Below are 22,500 nucleotides of genomic sequence, written 5' to 3'. Positions count from 1 at the left end.
TTAACTGGGAGAGTTGAAAGGCATTTGCAGGAGGCTCTTTTTTTTTTTTTTTTTTTTTTCTTTTTTCTTTGACAGCTGTTCTTTGCTCTCTCAGAGCAAAACCGGATCGGCCCGTGGATCTCTTAAATTTACCCATCCCCCGATCCAGCTATTTTGCCCGTATCGGGCCGATATCCGATCCGAATATCGGATCGGTGCATCCCTAATTGATAAACTCCTTCTTAGGTAGTGATTTCAATTACAATGATTCCTGCGCTATCAAACAGATGTCCTCACCCAGGGTATTCAAACCAGTCATGAAGGATGAGTCGCCAAACATGAGTAATAAAATCTCATAGTGTAGTATTTAAAATTAATATATATAAAACAGACATTGGCTCACTCTGGTGTTGAGTGGTCACATAAACATGTGCAAAATATGTTAAAATTCAATATAGGGCTGTAAAATGCAATAATAGTGTCAGTTGTGAGTACTGCACTTACTGTGAAAGCCGCCAAACAAATGGTAGAATGGCGGCTGGACCTCGAACATATCCCTGCTTTCACAGTAGGTGCAGTATCCTCGGCTTTCACAGTAAGTGCAGTACTCACAACTGACACTATTATTGTACTTTACGGTCCTATATGGAATTTTAACATATTTTGCACATATTTCTTTGACCACTCAACACCAGAGTGAGTCGGTGTCTGTTTTATTTATTTTTTTGTATATTAATTTTAAATAAATACTACACTTTGGGATTTCTGGATGAGGACATCTGTTTGATAGCGCAGTAGTTCAGAAATCGCTGTATTTGAAATCACTTCCTAAGAGAGTTTATCAATACCATGGCGTGTATGCTGTTCTATAATCTAGATAGCATAGGTTTCTGGTGAGTTCTCAACTTCTACTATTGGGTGGAGGATATCACCGTGGTGACACATCGTAGAAATATTGAGCACCAAGAATTTTTACAGTTTTAGTTCAGCATAATTTTGGACTTATAAAGCTTCAGACTTTATTTGTTTAGTCAAGTTTTTATGATATTCTATCGTATTGTTTGCGCACTGCACTATTTTGACAATATTTAAAATTGTTTACACAGCGCTGCAACCTTATATTGAATATTCATTGCTAGTGTTGAGATATATATATATATATATATATATATCACACACACTGTTTGCATGCTTCTGACTCTTACTTTTGAGTGGCGCTGACATATCAATTTTTTAATTTCCTTTGTATTGACACTCAGCAGTTCACAGTGTGAACTGCCTGCGAGTTGAGTGTGCTGCGGTAATCCGCAGTGGATTTGCAGGGTTCCCACATCGCAACAATGTGAACCGGCACTTAGTCTTTAAGAGGTTAAACTGCCCTCCTTTACAGACGGATGTTCATTTCTTTGATCTAAAACAGGGGTCTTCAAACTACGGCCCTCCATTTGTTCAGGAACTACAATTCCCATCATGCCTAGTCATGTCAGGAACTACAATTCCCATCATGCCTAGTAATGTCTGAATGTCAGAGTTTTACATGCCTCATGGGATGTGTAGTTCCGCAACAGCTGAAGGGCCATAGCTTGAGGATCCCTGATCTAAAAGAACCAAATGATATATTGTAAACCATTGTGTTTATAGTTATCTAGCAGCCTTAACAAGGTTGATAAGAATTTGCTGGAGGCTCTGCTACGTAGGAATAGAGGAAATGACATTTTAAGATTGGGGGGGGGGGGGGTGAATTGAGATTGTAATTTTTTTATTTTTTTAATGATTAATTGTTCAGCTCTAACTGGAACATTTCCAGCTGTGTAATTATACTTACTGAATGTTGAAGAGCTCTTGTCAGTAGAACACCTAATTCCAGGTTTGAATTATTTTCTGAAATTTTGTTAGTAGTTCTAAATTATGCATCTTTAATTAAGACAATTAAGTAGACATTTACTTAAGAGTTTTGATATACATAGAAAAAACATTTAAACTATACTGGGATAAATAATGCAATTTCATTGTGGATCCATTACGTTAAGACATTACTCCATGCCTGTTTGGCACAAAATCTGTATCTTTTTTTTTTTTTAGATTGCAATAATTAGGCATACATTTTTAGTGCTAATGAGCATTGTTTAAAGTTGCTTGAACCCATGAAGTATCAAAAAGATTGGTTTCAAATGATAATTTCCATTATAAATAAACCCATTGTTTTGATGCAGTAACTTGGATTTGAGTTGGGTACAGAATTTTGTTTAATGTAAACATGTATCCTGCTTAATCGGTGGCAGGAAACCTTGTTTGGATAAAAGTGCTATGTGACCCCACCATTACAAACTTTTTTCTTTTTTCTCCTCAGTTTTTCACTCCTGTCACAATGAAGAGAAATGTCCCCCCTGTACGTACCTTACACAGAAATGGTGCATGGGAAAACATGAGGTAAGATAACTTGTTCGATATTTCAGTAATATTCTGGTGGAGATAGTAAAGGAGAAAAAAACTGAATAAATGTAATAAAACACAAGGTTCATGGGACACCTTAAGGCTAATTTTGGTACCATTGTTTGCCGAATTTGCTCCACAAACTGGGCCTTCACATCAAACATTAAGGTTCTGTTCACATATATGCAATTTGGATGCATTTTGAACCACATCCGATTCGAATTACATGTGAATCAAACCTGCGTTCTATGGAGCCGTTCACACACATGCGGTGCAGAGGCAGTTCAAATTTGCAGAGAATGTAAAGAGTCCTGTTTAATTTTCTAAGCACTGCGGTGCGATTCACATGCGAATTCTAGACTCATTGCCTTCTATGGGAATGCATTTGAATCGCACATCTGATCAGTTTTGAACACAAATTTGATCCGAAAAAAAAAAACCAGCCCCCTACTCATTCACCAAAATAGTGTCCCAGTCGATGACGTCACAATGGGCGGTGACGCCACTGGGTGGCCCTGCCCTTTAGCTATTTAGGAACTTTCAGACAGCGAAGCAGGCAGACAAGGGGAGCCTTTGGCGCAAGCAGAGCTTTTTTTTTTTTCATTCTTTTTTCGGTTTGGCTGTGGCGGCGAATGTTGTGATCGACGGTGGATCACAGGGGGGACATTTTTTTTTTTTCAATGGTCAAATGGTCAAAAATTGTTTTTGTGCTTATTCATTTTGGACACTTTCTTTGCGTAGGGGTACCCCATACTTATTCACATGAAAGAAAGGAAGAACCCCAATGGGACTTTGAGGGCAGTAAGTAGTAAAGAAAAAGTAGAAATATAAAATAAAAGTTTTTTTGATTCCAAACCGTAAAAGTGATAAACATCCCAATGCATTTAAGAACAATGAATAAATCATCATATGGTATCATATATAGCTATAAATTTCCACAGGGCAATTCAATGAGAACCCCATATTTCCATGGGTCTCTCTACTTATGAGATCAAGTTTGGTTTCCGTTTTTCAAGTGGATGATATTAGCTATATACGACACTATATGATGATTTATTCATTGTTCTTAAATGTATTGTGATGTTTTATCACTTTTACGGTTTGGTATCAAATAAACTTTGATTTTATATTTTTACTTTTCTTTACTACTTACTGCCCTCTAAGTCCAATTGGGGTTCTCCCTTTCTTTTTTTATTCATAGTATATAGGGATGTGACAGAGTCCATGACTCCTTTCAACACTGAGCTTGAATTTTTTCTTCAATATACTTATTCATATTGGGGGGTCGGGATCTAGGGGTCCCCTTTGTTAAAGGGGGCTTCTAGATTTCGATAAGCCCACTGCCTGTGAACCCCCACAACCACCGGCCAGGGTTGTGGGAAAGAGGCCCTTGTCCCCATCAACATGGGGTCAAGATGCTTTAGGGTGTTGGGGCATGCAGCCTGGTTCAGCAGGGGGCACTCGCTAATCCACCCCCTTTTCTTTGCCTGCCAGGCTGCATGCTCTGATAAGGGTCTGGTATGTATTTTGGGGGGGACCCCACACCATTTTTTTTAAATGTTTAGAGTGGGGGTTCTCCTTAAAATCCATACCAGACTCAAAGGTATTTTTTGTTTCTGATTGATTTGTTGAGACCCCATGCAATATCTGTATTGGAGCAAGTACATCTGTGGACAAACTTGTTGGTACACTTCCACGAAAAGAAAAAAAGCCCACAATTTTCTTTGATATAGCTTTAAACTGGCATTTGGTAACAATTACAACCCGATTCCAAAAAAAGTTGGGACACTGTGTAAAATCTAACTAAAGGCAAAATGCAATGAATTGCAAATCTCAAACACATTTTATTCACAATAGAAAATGGAAACCTACCTATCAACGTGGCAACAACGTGTCTCAAAAAGTTGGGACAGGGCCATGTTGACCACAGTGTAGCATCCTCTGTTATTTTGACAGCACTCTGTAAATGTCTAGCAACTAAAGAGAAGGCCAGTTGCTAGAGTTTTGGGAGAAGAATGTTGTCTCATTCTTGCCTGATATAGAATCCGAACTGCTTAACATTCCTGGGAAGTATTTTTGGTTTCAAGATGCGCCAAATAATAAGCCACACTCTGTTATCATCATGCTCACAGGTCCAATTGTGTGTATTGACTCAATGATCTAATGTAAAATGATTGAGGAACCTTGGTATTGATTTGAGAAATGGGTTTGTCATATCCATATAGAATTTACAAATCCAATGTATGAGCAGACAATGCAGCAAGCATTCCCTCATGGACTGAAGACAAACCACTAGAGTAAAATTATTATTTTGTTATTTGTGTATAACAATCGTAAAAAAGTAGAAAAACCACTACAATGATAGTAATCCAATACCCAGTACAGGCAGGTACATATTGACAAGTGAACAGATGTGACCTTCTGGTTGTACCATAGATTGTTATCAAGTATGTGTGAAGACACCTGACATGTTTCAGACTTTGTGTAACATCCTTTTCAGAGGTGACACATTAGATAACGATATCTACTAAGCTATAAATATAACCTATTAATGACATAATTAGCAAAAACAGTATGTACAAAAATAGTAATCCCTTGTGTGATCCTAAACCGTGGGTGCCAAGGAGCGCAAGATCAGAATCGCAAGTAACCAAACAGCCAGATATAAAATCTTTAATTAGTAGATATTATATATAGTAGTCTGGCAATAAAATTCCAAATCCAAAAGGATTAATAATGGATATTGAATATGCAAATAACTATGCAGCGCAAAGCAGACAAGGGGGGGGGACACTTTGCTAGATGGATTCATATTTTGAGTGTATAGCAGAATATATAAATACCCACATATATGACCCTAGGCGTGTGATCTCCCATTTAGATGTCACTCACTATAGTTTTAAAGTAAAATGATACGAAGAGTAGATTCAAAAAAGTTGTACCTGTTGGTGTGGAACAGAGATTAATACTGCCCTGATTGTTACCACCTTCTGCTGGATACAGACTGAGCCAGCAAAGAGGCAGTGGAATAAATACCTACCCACCCAAGCGGAGATGATTGCATCAAGCCGTATAGGAATCAGCTGGCTGATATTGCTGCAGGCCCGATTGTTGTCAAGGCACTGGAGCGTGTGTTTACAATGGATCCCCCGGTGTGACGATGCGCGGAGCGGCGTCACATCGTCATGCCGCCAGCATGGAAAAGGTCTGACGTTTGTGCTCCACCGTGGAACGCAAGCCAGATAGGGACTGAAAGTGAAAGAACAGAGCGATCCTGTATGCCTACCTGAAAGGCCCGCCTACATACCCTGTGGGGAAGAGGGGGTCTTTGTGCGACGGGGATCTGTCTTGCTAGTCACCACAGAGGGAGGAACCTCATCTCGTGCAATGCACAAAATCTGAAATACAATGTAATGAAATGATAAAATTGTACAACATACAGCACAAAATGACTAATAGGCCCAAGCAATTATCCACATTGTCAATGCATAAAATGAATACATACAATGTACAGAGGAAAAGGGAATGAATAAAATGATACATGAATTGTAAGGGGAGTCCCAAACAATCCCAAAAGATAATAGATATATTCTCAATCATCTATTGCTGGAACATGTGAACATTTACTGATTATTAACCATCAATAAAATACATTTTCAGTTAACATGGTACTGAGTCTGGGGGCAGATTATGATATAATAGAGCCATGTACCGTCCTCAGTAGGTTGCCAAATAACTTAATTGTTCTTCCATTTTTTCCTTGTTAGAACCACTTACTTACTCTAAAAAATAGATTTTTTTTCCCTGTCCCAACTTTTTTGAGACCTGCCATCAATTCCAAAATTACCTTATTTTTTTTCCTTAAATGGTACATTTTCTCAGTTTAAACATTTGATATGTTTTCTATTGTGAATAAAATATGGGTTTGAGATTTGCAAATCAATACATTCTGTTTTTTTGTTTATGTAAAAGCATCCCAACTTTTTTTGTAATTTGGGTTGTAGTTCACCTGCCAAAAGGTAGTTGGCCCCACTATTCTTTAGCATATTGCTCTAGCTGTCTCAGGTTTGATTGTTGCCTTCTCCAAACAGCATGTTTCAGCTCCTTCATTAAAAAAGGATTCAGATCAGTGCACTTTACACTAGTTGTGTTTTTTTTTTTCTTAGCCATTCTTGGGTCATTTTATATCATATGGGAAATTTTAGGAATACCACACAACCAACCTCCCAATTGGTCAATGGGGGGGAAAAAGGGAGGGGGGGAAAGAAGATGGAAGGGGAATGTGTCTAGGACTTTCAAGGTACCTTATTCAATAATAAACAATAATAAAATCTATAATTTTTATTGTGAAAAAACAGGATAATAAAATCACATGACAAAAAATATGGATACAATCCGTGTTACCATATACTCCAAATAATGTATTACATGTACAGTATAAGTTTTGCAATCCTGGAGTGGATTTTCAAACTTCAAACAATGCGCAACCTCGACATGTTTCGTGGTATACCCACTTCTTCAGGAGGATGTTACGCACATTAATACTTGCATCTAGTAATGACAATAGGATGATTAATAATGACATTTAACAATGAACAGTATAGCATAGATCATACAACTCAAAATAGGGGAGGAGCCATCTTACCCAAAATTGGGAGCGTGGGTAGATCACAGATTATAGGACCCAGCCATCATGTGCCTCTCACCGGCGGACATGGGGGACACTATATATAGATTGGTTATAAAAAGTATACGTATTTTATCGGCTAATATAATTTAGAAAATTAATCACCACCGTCACCAAAGAAGTCAAAGAGAAGACAAGAAAGATATATAAGGGATGGGGAGAGATAGAGAAGGGAAAGGGGAAAGAAGGGGAGTGGGAGAGGGGGGGGGGGGGAGGGGGCCAGAAAGAAGAAAGAGGGAGGGGAGAGAAAAGAAAACAGGTAGAAGTGGGGAGAAAACACAAGGCAGGGAGAAAACACAAACAAAAACTAAATGTAGGATATAATGAAAGAAAGACGAAAAGAAAAATGGAAGGATATGGTGGTGGCTTGGATGGATAAAACCATAAATGAAAATAGAGAAAGGGAAATCACCAATCACCCAGCGAGAAAGCACCATGGTGTTTTGGAGGTCATGCTTTGGTGATTTCCCTTTCTCTATTTTCATTTATGGTTTTATCCATCCAAGCCACCACTATATCCTTCCATTTTTCTTTTCGCCTTTCTTTCATTATATCCTACATTTAGTTTTTGTTTGTGTTTTCTCCCTGCCTTGTGTTTTCTCCCCACTTCTACCTGTTTTCTTTTCTCTCCCCTCCCTCTTTCTTCTTTCTGGCCCCCTTCCCCCCCCCCCCCTCTCCCACTCCCCTTCTTTCCCCTTTCCCTTCTCTATCTCTCCCCATCCCTTATATATCTTTCTTGTCTTCTCTTTGACTCCTTTGGTGACGGTGGTGATTAATTTTCTAAATTATATTAGCCGATAAAATACGTATACTTTTTATAACCAATCTATATATAGTGTCCCCCATGTCCGCCGGTGAGAGGCACATGATGGCTGGGTCCTATAATCTGTGATCTACCCACGCTCACAATTTTGGGTAAGATGGCTCCTCCCCTATTTTGAGTTGTATGATCTATGCTATACTGTTCATTGTTAAATGTCATTATTAATCATCCTATTGTCATTACTAGATGCAAGTATTAATGTGCGTAACATCCTCCTGAAGAAGTGGGTATACCACGAAACATGTCGAGGTTGCGCATTGTTTGAAGTTTGAAAATCCACTCCAGGATTGCAAAACTTATACTGTACATGTAATACATTATTTGGAGTATATGGTAACACGGATTGTATCCATATTTTTTGTCATGTGATTTTATTATCCTGTTTTTTCACAATAAAAATTATAGATTTTATTATTGTTTATTATTGAATAAGGTACCTTGAAAGTCCTAGACACATTCCCCTTCCATCTTCTTTCCCCCCCCCTCCCTTTTTCCCCCCCATTGACCAATTGGGAGGTTGGTTGTGTGGTATTCCTAAAATTTCCCATATGATATCTTTTTGGGATGCTGGTACAATTGCTATCTTAAGATATATTCAGGCGTCCATATTTATATATTCACTTGGGTCATTTTAATAATTTTATCTTGATGGAGAAACTATTATTGACACAGAGCTTTCTGATCTTAAGCAGCACGTTTCATGGCAGAAATTTTTGGTAGTCCTAAGGTTTCATTGTGGCCTTCAGAAATTTTAAGGCACACTATGTCAGACGCAGTAAAGCAGCTCCAAATCCTAACTGGGCTTCCCCTATGTTTGACAGTAGGGACAGTGCTCTTTTCCTTGAATACTTAATTTTTAGCAAATTCCAGGTGGCTTTTTTAGGCTTTTCTTTCAGCAGTAGAGTCCTGCTGGGTCTTCTTTCTTTGAGCCTACTGTCACTCAAAAAGTGATGGCTGGTTTGTTCAAACATTGATGCACCCTGACCTTGTTGTTAAGTTTGTATTTTTGTTGACTCTTTGTCCACTATTTGCACTTTGTGTCGAATCTGGGGTTGATTTTTCTCTTGCAGCCACATCCTGGGAGATTGGCTACACTTCAAAGGACCTTTAGGCCCCGTTCACACTGGGGCGATCCGACTTCCCGGGACGACCTCACAGGTCGCGGCGCGCAACTCGCACCGCGACCTCGGAGCGGCCGGCACGGACTTCATAACATTGAAGTCAATGCAGGTCGCCCCAAAGAAGCGCCGGACCCTTTTTCTAAGTCGGAGTGACTTGTGTCGCTCCTATTAGAACGGGTCCACAGATTCTCTATGCCAGGCGACCTGTCAGGCGACCAGGTCGCCTGACAGGTCGCCCCAGTGTGAACGGGGTCTAAGTTTCCTAGTGCTATTGAAGATCTATTATTTTTATTTTTTTTGGTTTTTAAATAACCCCCGTTATACTTTCCAAAATTATATGCAAGGATTTACAATCAAATAGACTGCATGCCCGTTCACCAGCAATATGTGTGGCCCAAGTGGTTAAACAGAATTACCAACCAAAAAAGACTTCAAGGCATAGACACCTTAAAAAAAAAAAAAGTAACCATCAAAAACGGAACCTATGCAGCGTGTACCCAGTCACTCCAAAAATCAATTGAATGAAAACAATTATAAAATAATTGTTTATCTGTCAAAATTGTTCAAATATCAAACACTATAGTAAATTAACCACAACCCATATCTATCCCGCTGTAAGCCAATGTTATCTTTACTGAAAACAGCTATGTCCGGACACAATGAAGAGAAGGGAATGGCTGGAAAGAGGATTCCACTTGTAGTGTTACTTAACCTCAAGTTATAATGACTCCAACTCCACTCCATATTCAAAGAATGCTTTTAAAGAGCTGCGATGAGCCTGTAAATCCTTCATAGAGAGTAGCAGATAAAAAATGCCTGATATGGGTAACAATAATGTTCCTTGTATGATGAAGTCCAGGCATATAAAGCAATCAGATCGGAAATGCAAAGGTAATTAGCGGCACAGAGTGGTAAGCAAGCTGTATTAATCAGATGGCAAGTACTAGCAGAGGATAAGCAGGCAGCTGTAGGCTAAAACCTCAGTGAGGCAAGGCAGGGTTAGTTATCTCCTCCATGAGGATACCTGAAAAGGCTCTATATGCACAGCAGCAGTCCCAGTAGTAACTGTCAAAGTGATCCCACGTGGCTTCCCTTACGGGATCCAGCTCCTGGAGCTGCAGGAATTTCTGTCTGCGAAGTCCTCTTGGATAAACGCATGCCTCGCCTGCATAATGCTGTATTCCACGGTAAAGAATTACTTTAATCAGTTGCCAGCATACAGTACTCCGCTGTACAACATGATAGTTCCAAAGCGCTTACCGCCACTTAGCTATAGTTGATTCATCACCTCACCTGCTGTCATAGAGTCTCGCTCCATTGCAGCTTTACATATCCAGCTGATCTCCGCTACTTCACTCAGCTGACTCTCCGCATAGCTCGCTAGTAAAGCACTGGCATTAGTTGTGTGGGACCAAGGCAGGGAACATGTCCACCATGTCAGGGTATGTCTCCCATGACGTCAACGTGTTTCGCCTTTGGTATTGCTTGGTTTCTTCAGAACATGGGAGAAACAATAGGTGACTGTTAAATACCAGCCCTTGCCCCTCCTCCTTTACCTAAAGGGGCCTGCTGACCTAATGATCACCTAACATGCTGTTTTACTTTTTCTGTGTAACCTAAGCTATCTTCTAGCATCTACGACATGAGGGGAGGAGTTTGGCATACGTGCATAGGGATAAGGGGAACTTGTACTACTCATTATCAGAAAATCAGGTAGGACAAGTATATTTTATGGTACAAACCGAGGATGAAAACCTAAAAGGAGGGGGTTGGGGTTTGGAGTTTGTGGGCCCAAAGGGGAGGGGGGGGGGAGTGGAATAAGAGTCATGTTATACTTACTTGCTCTGTATAAAGTTTTTGCACAGAGCAACCCCAGTCCTCCTCTTCTTAGCTCCCCCAGCGGCACTCCTGGCTCCTCCTCCTAATGGCTTGCTATGGGGGCACTCGTGTGTGCTCATTCCCGAGCCACACTGTGTCTATAAGACACACAGAACGGGGCTCAGTCCTGCCTTACTCCTTCCTCCCTGGCTGTGAGTGACGGCAGTGGGAACCAATGGCTCTCACTGCTTTCTCTTCGCTAATGAGGCGGCAGGGTCCCGGGAGAGCAGCTGCTCTCATGCACTATGCTGTATATGACAAGCTGGGTACGTATTAGAGGGGCTGTAGGGAAAAGGGCGGGGGGCATGTAGGTAAAAAACCTTCAGCCTTTAGAACCACTTTAATATTAATTGCACCTGTAGTCACAAGAACATCAAGCTGCTTGGAAATGTTCTTCTAAACTTTACCTTTGACTCATTGGTCTTTAATTTATTTTCTAATTCAGATAAATTTCTCCTTTGCTTTCTCTGTTCAATCTTGAGTGTGGTGCATGCGATGCCAGAGTGACTGCATATATGATACTAATTTACAGAAAACAGTTTGAAATATAGCTATGATTATTTGTAATTTTTTTTTTTTCTAGAGGTACCAAGAAATCGGTTTAGTCCTTTTTAGAATATCTTTGAAAAGTTATAAATTACTGCTAAATTTACACACTTTCTTTGTTTTACTCTTTGGCATACAAAGGCATGTATAGATGAGAAAATGCTTTCAATGTCCTCACTTTTCAGGAACAATTAAGCATGGTTTCAATGAGCTGTAAGTGTGCCAACAAATTTGTCTATATTTTTACCTAGAGGTTCGGTGACTGTGTTGCTATGAAATGTTAAGATGCCACTGCACATCTAAATTAATGTGACAAAGTTTGCTTTGGAAGTTCACCTTTTAAAAGGGACTATAGTGATTTTCCAGCCATTTTTTTAGGACAGCATGTTAAGGAGAACAAGGTTTCTTCCACCAGAACAGAATACACATGGCCAAAAAAAAGATTAAATGAAGCCCTTATTTAGTATGTTGCCAAAAAATCCTTATAGTTTCCAATCAGTTGCAGAGGGAAGGAGTTGTGCCTCAACTTTGGTTCGTGTGTGTGTTTGTGTGTATATATATATATATATATATGTATGTATATATATATGTGTGTGTATATATATATATATATATATATATATATATATATATATACCGGGCTCAAAATTAAAGTCCTGAGCTACTAGCCAGGCCTTAAGGGTTACTTGCCGCCAGTTGCCCCACCCAACTCCTACCCTTCCCTGCCCCTAAACACGCCCTCATAAATTATCTCATAAAATTACACTGTTAAATGTTTTTGCATTAATGCAGAAGTTACAAAAATAATAACGTTTTCAGTACCCATCAGTGCAGCCTCATCAGTGCCTATCAAGGGTCTGGAGGGCAGGGGGGCTGAGGAGCACTGGGGGGGGGGGGGTCTGAAGAGCACTGGGGGGGCTGGAGGGGGGCGCTGAAGAGCACTGGGGGGGCGCTGAAGAGCACTGGGGGGGCGCTGAAGAGCACTGGGGGGGCAGAAGAGCATTGGGGGGGCAGAAGAGCACTGGGAGGGCTGAAGAGGGTGGGGAGGGGCTGGAGAGGGGGGGCTGTACAGCACTGGGGGGCCAGCAAAAGAAAAAAAGTTGTATAGGAGGGGGATGGGGGGCTGCATATAGAGGAATTGATCTTTCCATATTCCTCCTGCAACCGCTGAATGCCTGCAGAGAGGAGAATCAGGCATCCAGTGGCTGCAGGAGGAATATGTAAAGATCAATTCCTCTATATGCAGCCGCCCCACCGCTCCTCCTATCCAGTCACACAGGGAGGCTGCTCAATCCTTGGGCACTCACCTTCTTCCAGCCCCCACGAGCAGCGCAGCACAGACTGAGAGAGCAGCTGCCTTAACATGAGGAGATGATCGGCGCGAGTACCGGCTTGACACCCCCCATTGGTATGCCACTGCTGGCCGGATAATGACAGAGCGTGGATCATCCCACTAAAACAGCTTTAATTGTAATTGCCGGGCGCTCGCCAACACACACAGTCCCGCCTCCTAGCCTGGCTTCTTTGATAGACGTCACACGTCCTGGTTGGCCAGGTGTTCTGTCTATCAAAGAAGCCGGGCTAGGAGGCGGGACTGTGTGTATCGGCGATTACAATTAAAGCTGTTACAGTTATATGATCCGCGCTCTGTCATTATCCACCGGCTTTCCTCTCCTCACTTCCCCTGAGCGGCTCCCGGAGCTCTCCCTACATAATTTTCCACTCGCAAGATGCGAGCAGGCGAGTGGAAAATTTGAGGGAGATTATATATATATATATATATATATATATATATATATATATATATATATATATATACACTCACGTACGTACAGTACAGTCTCCATCCACAAAGCTGGACTAATTGGGTGTGACGCTGGATTCAGTGTCAGCCCAGGTGTTTCTTCCTCAGACAAGAAGCTACAGGAGGCTGTTCGGCTCCTGTTGTCCAACCATCGATCATCTCGCAGAACTTGCATGCAAGTACTAGGTCTGATGGTCTCCACCTTCGTAGCGGTTCCGTTTGTGCAGTTTCACATCTTTGCAAAGGGAGATTCTGATCAAATTGGACAATCTGATTCTGTTGATTCGGAGTTCGAGGGAGTGTCTCCTATGGTGGCCCGCTCCCTGGACCTGCGTCTGGGAAAATCCTTTCTTCCCCTGTATTGGACTGTAATCTCCATGGATGCCAGTCTGTCCGGATGGGGAGGTGTCTTGGGAGTGTGTTCAGCCCAAGGTGTCTGGAATCGGGAGGAGTCCCGGTTGCTGATCAACATCCTGGAAATTGGGGTGATCAGACTTTCTCAGTGGACTGATCGTCTGCAGGGGCACCCTGTGCGGATACAATCGGACAATGCTACGGCTGTGGCGTATGTCAATCATCAAGGGTTGCACAAAGAGTGCCCTGGCAGCCCGGAAAGTGGCCGGCATTTTGAGGTGGACAGAACAATATGTTCTGGCCCTCTCTGCTGTGCACATTCCGGGGGTGGAGAATTGGCAAGTGGGCTATCTCAGTCGGTAGCTGCTGGATCCGGGAGAAGGGTCTCTTCACCCAGAGGTATTTCATCAACTGTGTCTTCGGTGGGGACCCCCAATGTGGACCTGCTGGCCTTCCATCTCAACAGGAAGGGGGAGATGTTCTTGTCAAGGTCTCGGGATCCTCTGGCCAATGCCGCAGACGCTCTGGTGACCCCTTGGGGTCAGTATTGTCTGATTTATGCCTTTCCTCCAATTCAACTTATTTCGAGATTGCTATGCAGAATCGTGGTAGAAGGAATTCTAGTCATTCTGGTGGCACCAGACTGACCTCGCTGCTCCTGGTATGCAGGCTTGGTGAGGCTGGTAGCAGACTTCCCTTGGAAACTTCCTCTCAGGGAAGATCTTCTATCTCAGGGACCAATCTTCCATCTTGCTTTACAGTCGCTGGCTTTACCGGCGTGGCTATTGAAAGCCAGGTGCTGAAAGACAGAGGGCTTTCAGAGTCGGTGAGGAAGGTTTATCAAGTTTGGAAGGCATATATTACTTGGTGTGATTCGCGGGGGGGGGGGGGTTCTCCCTGGTCCCAGTGGGTGTAGATCAACGTTTGGCTCTAAGCACCATCAAGGGCCAGATTTCCACCTTGGCTATTTTTTCTCCAAAGGCCGTTGGCGGCGAAATTCTTGGTTCACACCTTTGTGCAGGGAGTTCGCCATCTGGCTCCTCCGGTGCGATCCCTGGTACCTCCGTGGGAATCTCAATTTGGTTCTGTCGGTGCTTCAAAGGCCTCCCTTTGAAAATATTTGAGATATTCCTCTGCTCACTCGGTCGCATAAGGTGGCTTTCTTAGTAGCGAATACTTCCACACGTCGCTTGTCAGAGTTGGCTGTGTTCTCCTGTCAGTCACCTTACTTGGTGATTCATAGGGACAAAGTGGTGTTACGACCCTGTCAGGAGTTCCTTCCTAAAGTTGTCTCGGGGTTTCATTTGAATGAGGACATTGTGCTACTGTCCTTATGTCCTAAGCCTAAATATCCTAAGGAAATTGCCTTACATTCCTTAGCTGTGGTAAGAGCGATTTGGGTTTACCTGGCGGTGACTGAACCGATTAGGAAATCAGATTTATTTTGTTCTTACAGATGGACCTTCTCAGGGGCAGGCTGCAACCATTTTCAAGTGGATCAGGCAGATGGTGCTGCAGGCCTACTCCATTAAGGGTCAGATGCCTCCTTTCCCTGTTAAAGCGCATTCTACGAGGGCGCTTAGTGCCTCATTGGCCTTCCGTCATCAGGCGTCAGTGGTACAGGTGTGCAAGGCGGCTACTTGGAAGTGGATGTACTTGCATCTTCAGGTGCGGTGTTTGGCCGCAAAGTTTTATAGGCTGCGGTTCTGGTGGTGAGCTCCAGGTCGTAGTTGAGCTCCTGTTGTTACCTGGTTAGCTATGTTGGGAATTCTGCGTTTTCTGTGTTTTTTCCCACCCCTCATGTTGCACTGCTTTGGGACATCCACATGGTCTGAAGACTTGAAGCTGTGTCTGTCAGTGAGTAAAAGATAAAACTGGATTTTTGTCTTAGGCTTCTTTCACACGGGCCGCCTCCATAGGTGGATCCGTGCTGCTCAGCGGGAGATCGATACACAGATCCCCGCTGAGCAGGCAGGTGACAGCTCCCTCTCCCCTCTGTGTGCGGAGAGGGAGGTGTCAGCGCCCCATGCATCTCTATGGGGGAATTGGATGAGAGCGGACCGCCTATCCGATCCCATCCGATCTGATCCCCTGGACGGATGGAAAATAGGGTTTCCATCCGTCCGGATTTCACGGACAGGATCGGATGCGGGTGTCAGCAGGGATGTCTCCGCTGACATCCGCTGCCCCATTGGGATGCATAGAGCATCCGATCAGATCCGCCTAAAAAACTGACAGGCAGATCTGATCGGATCGCTCGTGTGAAAGGACCCTTACCATAAAATCCTTTTTTCTGAGGTTCACTGACAGACACAGCACCCGCCCCTCTTTTGGGGTTGAGTTATTTGTTCTTCTGACATTGCTTGTTACAAACTTCAAGTCCTACAGCAGAAAGTGATGGTATACCCTCTGGGACTGCCCCAGGGGCTTAACCAAAAAGGTTTCCGCCTAGTCCTACTCCTAGAGAGCAAGAGCATAAGTCCTATGGGCTGAAGACTTGGAGCTGTGTCTGTCAGTGAACCTCAGAGATAAGGATTTTACGTTAAAGTGGAGTTCCACCCATTTTAGTAACTTTAGATGTATGTAATCCCCTTTAAAACTACTTTTACCAATGGAAACTTTTTTTTTTTTTTTTTTGGCTAGGAAATACCTTAATTGCATTGAATAGCTCTGAATAGTGCAGCAAGTACATAGCGATAGGAACATGAAACAATTACTACTGCATATGTACTATACAGGCTGGGCCTTCTTCCTCTATATAAAGTAAGAATGCTTAAAGCGCTTTGGGTGACATTCTTAACAAGCTGGGAAAGACAGAGCTTCTATATGCCAATTTATTGTGTTTGCTTGTTTGAAGTCCTGATGTATTAGGAGTTTAGATCCAAGATTCTCTTTATCTGATACCCAGTTACTGTGTTGAATTATGGAACTGCTTAGGTTGCACATTAGACCATACTGTCTCTATCCTTTAAAATATCCTTATTTGTCAGTCTTAGCCCTTATACTGCTAGTAGGGAACTAGTCTATGTGCTCTGCCGCATGGATGTCCTAACCCCTTATAAAATGTAATCGTATCACATACCCTGTAATCTGCCTTGATAAATTTGCACATCCTTTTATTAATTTAGTTAATTACTATTTTCTTCAATATCATTTTCTTAATCTGCTTTAAAATCTGCATTTTCTTCAGATTTTTGATAGTGTTCTTTTTAACCATAATAACGTAAATTAGTCAAGCTTGTGTTTACTTTTTTTTTTTTTTTTTTTGTCTTAACCCAGCTTAGGAACAACATCCCCTGTCATCTCACTGACATCTCCTGTGGCCTACGTTGCAATCAGCTCTTACAGTGTGCAATGCACAAATGCAAAAGGATTTGCCACAGAGGAGAGTGCCTCATAGATGAAGACTGTAAGCAACCCTGCACTCTTCTAAGACCAGACTGTGGGCATCCGTGTTTGGCTAACTGTCACCCGTCACAGCCCTGTCCAACCTCCAACTGCAATACACAGGTAATTGATATAGTTACTATTTTGTGAAAGGCTCAATGTTTCTGTGGTTACAATAAATGCATTTGAGTGATTGTAAAGGATTTTATTTTTAAAAATAACATACATGTTATACTTACCTACTCTGTGCAATGGTTTTGCACAGAGCAGCCCCATTCCTTCTCTTCTGTGGTCCTGCACCGACACTCCTGGTGGCTCCTCCAATGAGTGCCGTCATAACAAACCCCTTGCCGTGGGGCCACTAGGTTATCCTGTGCAAAACCTCAGCCCGGCTGTCGCTTGTAGTTCACCAGGAGGATCCCCCTGACACTAGCTAGCGATAGTGAGTAAACATAAACATTCTTAAAAATAAAAACTGAGACCGGAGTCCCAGTGGGAAACCCAGGTCCTACTCCTTAACTAGGCAGCAAGAAACTGATTTGAGAGCACAGTGTGTCTTTGGTTATGTCATGAGGGACAGCCCCTATAGGTGTGCGTCGAGTGAAAAGTTTTCACTGCCTAGTCTACTCCTGTAGATGGCGCATAAGCCAATAGTGAAGAAGCATTGAGAGCTGCGTCTGTCAAAGAACGCCGCCTCTATGTACACATGGAGCCGGCTCCATGTGTACATAGACACACCATGCATGGCTTGGTCCTGCTCCCCCCTCACTGGCTGTGCGTGACCGCATCATGAGCCAGTTTCTTGACCTGCTGTCTGAGCCAATGATGAGGGCGAGAGTCTCTGCTCTCCTACACAGTGCTGGATTGAGATTAGGCTCAGGTAAGTATACAGGGGGGGGGGGGGGCGCTGCATGCAGAAGGTATTTTACCTTAATGCATTAAGGTAAAAAACCTTCTGCCTTTAGGACCACTTCAAAATTGTATTAATCCTGCAGTTTTTTTTTTTTTTTTTTAATCAGGAGCTGATTTAATCATATAAGCTGGCCATACACTAGTAGATTTTCAAACAAAGTGTTAATTTCATTCGCTTTTAACGTTTGATTTTGGAATGAAAGGACTACCGAATGAAAGCCACATACACTAGAAATGTGTTCGTTCGAGAAATTTTTCATCCTGCTACTTTAAATGTTCTCTTCACTACGGTTGAAAGCAAATGTTGATTTGACTCAATTGATTGAAATGAAAAATGTCCAATGAAAGTCTGCTAGTGTATAGCCAGCTTTACGGAGTATGCAGCTTCATTTATTTTTAATCCTTGCCTATGTTCCAATGTAGGCTGGTGCCATGGCCACTGTCCCAGGCCTCCTGTCTTAGGGTGGCTTCTTTTACATTATCCATTAGAGCCACCTTTCATGCAGGGACTAGAGTTGTGTCTCGTTACATTGTATGCATCATTAAAAACATTCAGCCCTGTAGCTTTAGATACTTCCCTGCTCCTCCCTCTCTTCAATTTATTTAATGTGAAGCCCAGGAGTTCAGGAAAGCAGCACTGAGAGGAAATGAGGTAGAAGCTGTAACGCGCTTCAATTTCATGCGCTGCAACACAACACTTATTATTTCTCTATCTTCCTTTGACAGACGCAGCTCTCAATGCTTCTTCACTATTGGGTTATGCGCCATCTACAGGAGTAGACTAGGCAGTGAAAACTTTTCACTCGACACGCCTATAGCGGCTGTCCCTCATGACATAACCCCAGACACACTGTGCTCTCAAATCAGTTTCTTGCTGCCTAGTTAAGGAGTAGGACCTAGGTTTCCCGCTGGGACTCCGGTCTCAGTTTTTAATTTTAAGAATGTTTAAGTTTGTTTATCTTTACTCACTATCGCTAGCTAGTGTCAGGGGGATCCTCCTGGTGAACTACAAGCGACAGCCGGGCTGAGGTTTCGCACTGGATAACCTAGATCCTTACGGTCTCCCAGCCTGGCCAACAAGCGTGAGCAGGTTGTGGTCTGCCCGAGCCTCGCCACTACGGTGCCCCGGTGCATGGGGACGAGCCTGCGAGCAGATGCCTCGCCAGGACGCATCGACCTGGAATGCCCTGAGTCGCAGTGTACCTCTTTTGGCTGGCAGCACCCCCACTCAGGGTGGGAGGCGAGCTCTTCGGAAGCGGAGCCCACCTGGTCCATGGTATGCAGATGTAAATAACCGCGCTGGAGCAATAATAGTGGAAGCTGCAGCTATAGTGGGAAACACTAGAGGCAAATATATAATAAAAAGCTGCGCTAACAATTGATAAAGCAAATGTATGAACAATGGGAAATTGAGTACAATCCAAGTTCATAAGAGAGTATCAAGGTCAAGTGTAAAAGTCCAAGGAAGCCTCCAACAGACTCCGGGTTAAAGAAAGTCCACCACCAGAGAGCACTCGGTCAACCGCTGTGAAGCATGCATAAGGGGTATGCGCTTACCAGAAGGATACAGGTTTTAAGCATGGGTATACACCAAATAGCCTCAGAGCCAGCTCCACCGTAAGTCACCTCTCCCACCGAATGCAATCAGGAATAAGAACAGCACCAGCTACCTCGTCCTCATCAAAGCCAAGCAAACATATGCAAGAGAAGAGTGGGGCCACAATAGTGTAGATGGTATGCACAGTTTATTGAGCAAATAAATGTAAAAACACTCACAAATGTCGAAGAATAAAAAGCATTTAGCAGGATCAAAGCCGCCGCCGCCCGACTTCCGGCCGCACAGTAGTGACGTCAGCACGCCTTCCCTACGATCGTTTCGTGGTACCTGTGGAAGTCTCCCCAGTGTTTACGGATGGGTGGAATCCCTTTCCCGCCACCTGCATTTGCTGGCAGGCTCGATACTATAACCTGTATTCGCGTCCGTCCTGGTTTCTCAGACGGTTACAGAATGGGTTGCATTGCTTGGGGGTAACTTGACCGCTGAGCCAAGTCCCCCGGCTCTGATGAGCTTGCGTACCAGATGGCCCAGGCCCTGGTGTACCTGTGTGCTGCGACCCTGGATGCGGCTTCGCTGGTTGCTAGAGTGTCAGAGGTGGGGATTGCCATACGCCGCATGGTGTGGCTGCAGAGCTGGTTGGCGGACCAGGCTTCTAAGAAGGCCTTACCTGATCTCCCATTTTTGGGTGAACGCCTGTTTGGGGACTCCTTGGTTGCCTAACAGGGGTAAGAGTTCTCTACTACCCCAATCCTCAAAGGCAAGGCACCTCGCAGTAAGAGGGGACCCTCTTTCACGGCTCGCAGGCTTTTTTTTTTTTTTCGTGCCGCAAGGGCGCGAGCAAACGGTAAACCATTCAGAGCCTTTTGGAGGAATTGGGAAGGATTGGTCGGGTAAGCCCAAGACTTGCCTGGTCTGGGTCAGCGGACAAATCCTTTTCAACATGAAGGGGCGTGCTCACCCGATTGTTGGGGGGGGGGGGGGCATCTGCTTTACTTTCAAGAACCCTGGACGTCTCGGATTCGGGACAAATGGGTTCACAAACTAATTTGTTCAGGGTACAAGATCGATTTTCAGTCTCGCCCAGTAGACAGGCTCTTTCCATCAAACCTTTGTCTGTCTCCGGATCGATTGAAGGATCTCAGGGAGGCAGTGCAGGCTCTCCTTGCACGGGGAGTGATTGTGCCGATTCCTCAGGAACGATTTCAAGGTTTTTATTCAAACCTGTTCACGGTGCCCAGAAAGGAGGGCAAGGTACGTCCAATTCTGGACCTCAAATCACTACACTGCTTTGTGTTGGTGCAGAAGTTTGGATGGTAGCATTTTTACATCAAGGGGACTTTCTGGCCTCCATAGCTGTGAATGATGCATATCTGCACATATCAATTTACGAGGGTCATCAGCGGTATCGTTTTGCGGTGGTGGAGGAGCTCTTTCAATTTGTGGCATTGCCCTTTGGTCTAGCTCCTGCTCCCAGGGTATTCACCAAGGTTTTGGCCCCGGTGCTGGCTTTACTACGCAGAAAGGGTATTGCGATCCTCGGCTATCTGGACGATCTCCTATTGAGGGCTAGCTCTCATGACGCCCTGTCGGGCGACCTGGTGTTCACGGTTCAGACACTTCAGGGGTTCGGGTGGACCATCAATTTCCAGAAGTCTGCGCTGACTCCGTCGGTGCGCCTGAACTACCTGGGCATGATCTTAGACTCCTCTGAGTCTTTCTCCCAGAGGAAAAAAATCAGACCTTGCAGGGCAAGATCCGGCTGCTGTTGGGCAGCGATCTCTCCTCCCTGCGGACGTGTATGAGGTCCTTGGGGCTGATGGTGTTGACTTTCGAGGTGGTCACATCTGCTCAATTTCACACAAGGCCTCTACAAACAGGGATTCCTGTCAAGTGAGACAAGGACCCGCAGTCCTTGGACAGAATGATGTGTCTAAGCTGTCACATGAGGTCGGAGCTCTCTTGGTGGCTTCTGTCGCCCGCTCTGAGCCAGGGCAGGTCCTTTCTGCCGCTGTTGTGGACGGTGGTCACCACGGATGCTGACCTGTTGGGCTGGGTGGGGGGGGGAGTGCTGGACACTCTTGTGTCTAGGGAACGTGGTCACCGGAGGAATCCTCCTTACCGATAAATGTCCTGAAGCTAAGGGCGATCAAACTCTGCCTGCTCCATTGGATGCCTTGGCTGTACGGAATCCGACTTTGCCACGGCTGTGGCTTACATCAATCATCAGGGGGACACAAAGTGTCGGGACGGCCAGGGAAGTGGCCGTGATCCTGATTTGCGCTGAGGCATATGTTCCGGCTCTCTCCGCTGTTCACATTCCAGGTGTGGGGAATTGGCAGGCGGATTACCTGAGTCGTCCATCCCTGGATCAGGGGGAATGGTCCCTGCATCCGGATGTTTTTCATCTCCTGTGTGCCCGATGGGGAACTCCGGAGGTGGATCCGTTCGCGTCTGAACAAAATGATAGAGCGGTTTGTGGCCAGGGCTCGAGACTCTCTGGCCGATGCCTCAGATGCGTTGGTGGTGCCTTGGAACCGATATCGGCTGATTTATGCCTTTCCTCCGATACAGCTCTTGTCAAGGTTCCTCCGCAGTTTGGCGGTGGAACAGGTGCTGGTGATTCTGGCGGCCCTAGTCTGACCTCGCCGGTCTTGGTACGCAGACCTGGTGAAGATGGTCGTTGAGCCTCCCTGGCGGCTGCCTCTGGGAGAGGATCTGCTGTCTCGTGGGCCGATCTTCCATCCTGATTTACGGTCGCTGGCTTTATCTGCGTGGCTGTTGAAGGCCAGGTGTTGTGAGACAGAGGCCTCTCTGATTCAGTTATTCCTTCCTAGGAATAACTAGGAATCTAGGAAGAGCTAGGAAGGCTACTTCCAGGAAGATTTATCATCTTACTTGGAAGATGTATATTGCCTATTGAGTCACAAAAGTTGCATCCTTGCTCGTTTTCGGTGGCGAGGGTCTTAGTCTTTTTGCAGAAGGGAGTTGAGCAACGCTTGGCTTTAGGTACGATTATTG

The 22,500-nt window shown here is 44.1% G+C and overlaps 1 protein-coding gene across 1 annotated transcript in view; it reads left to right on the top strand.

Moving 5' to 3' along the window:
- Window positions 1-22,500, top strand: part of NFX1 (nuclear transcription factor, X-box binding 1) — a 176,914-nt gene that overhangs the window by 112,529 nt on the left and 41,885 nt on the right. Inside the window, exons 15-16 of the mRNA XM_082259382.1 lie at window positions 2,330-2,409; window positions 16,905-17,135. Of these exons, the coding sequence (XP_082115508.1) occupies window positions 2,330-2,409; window positions 16,905-17,135 (311 nt within the window). The remainder of the gene's footprint in view (window positions 1-2,329; window positions 2,410-16,904; window positions 17,136-22,500) is intronic.

Source organism: Pelophylax lessonae (assembly GCF_965119305.1).
Source record: "Pelophylax lessonae genome assembly, chromosome: 5".
NCBI classification, from domain to species: domain Eukaryota; kingdom Metazoa; phylum Chordata; class Amphibia; order Anura; family Ranidae; genus Pelophylax; species Pelophylax lessonae.
This window is presented reverse-complemented; position numbering and strand designations above follow the sequence as displayed.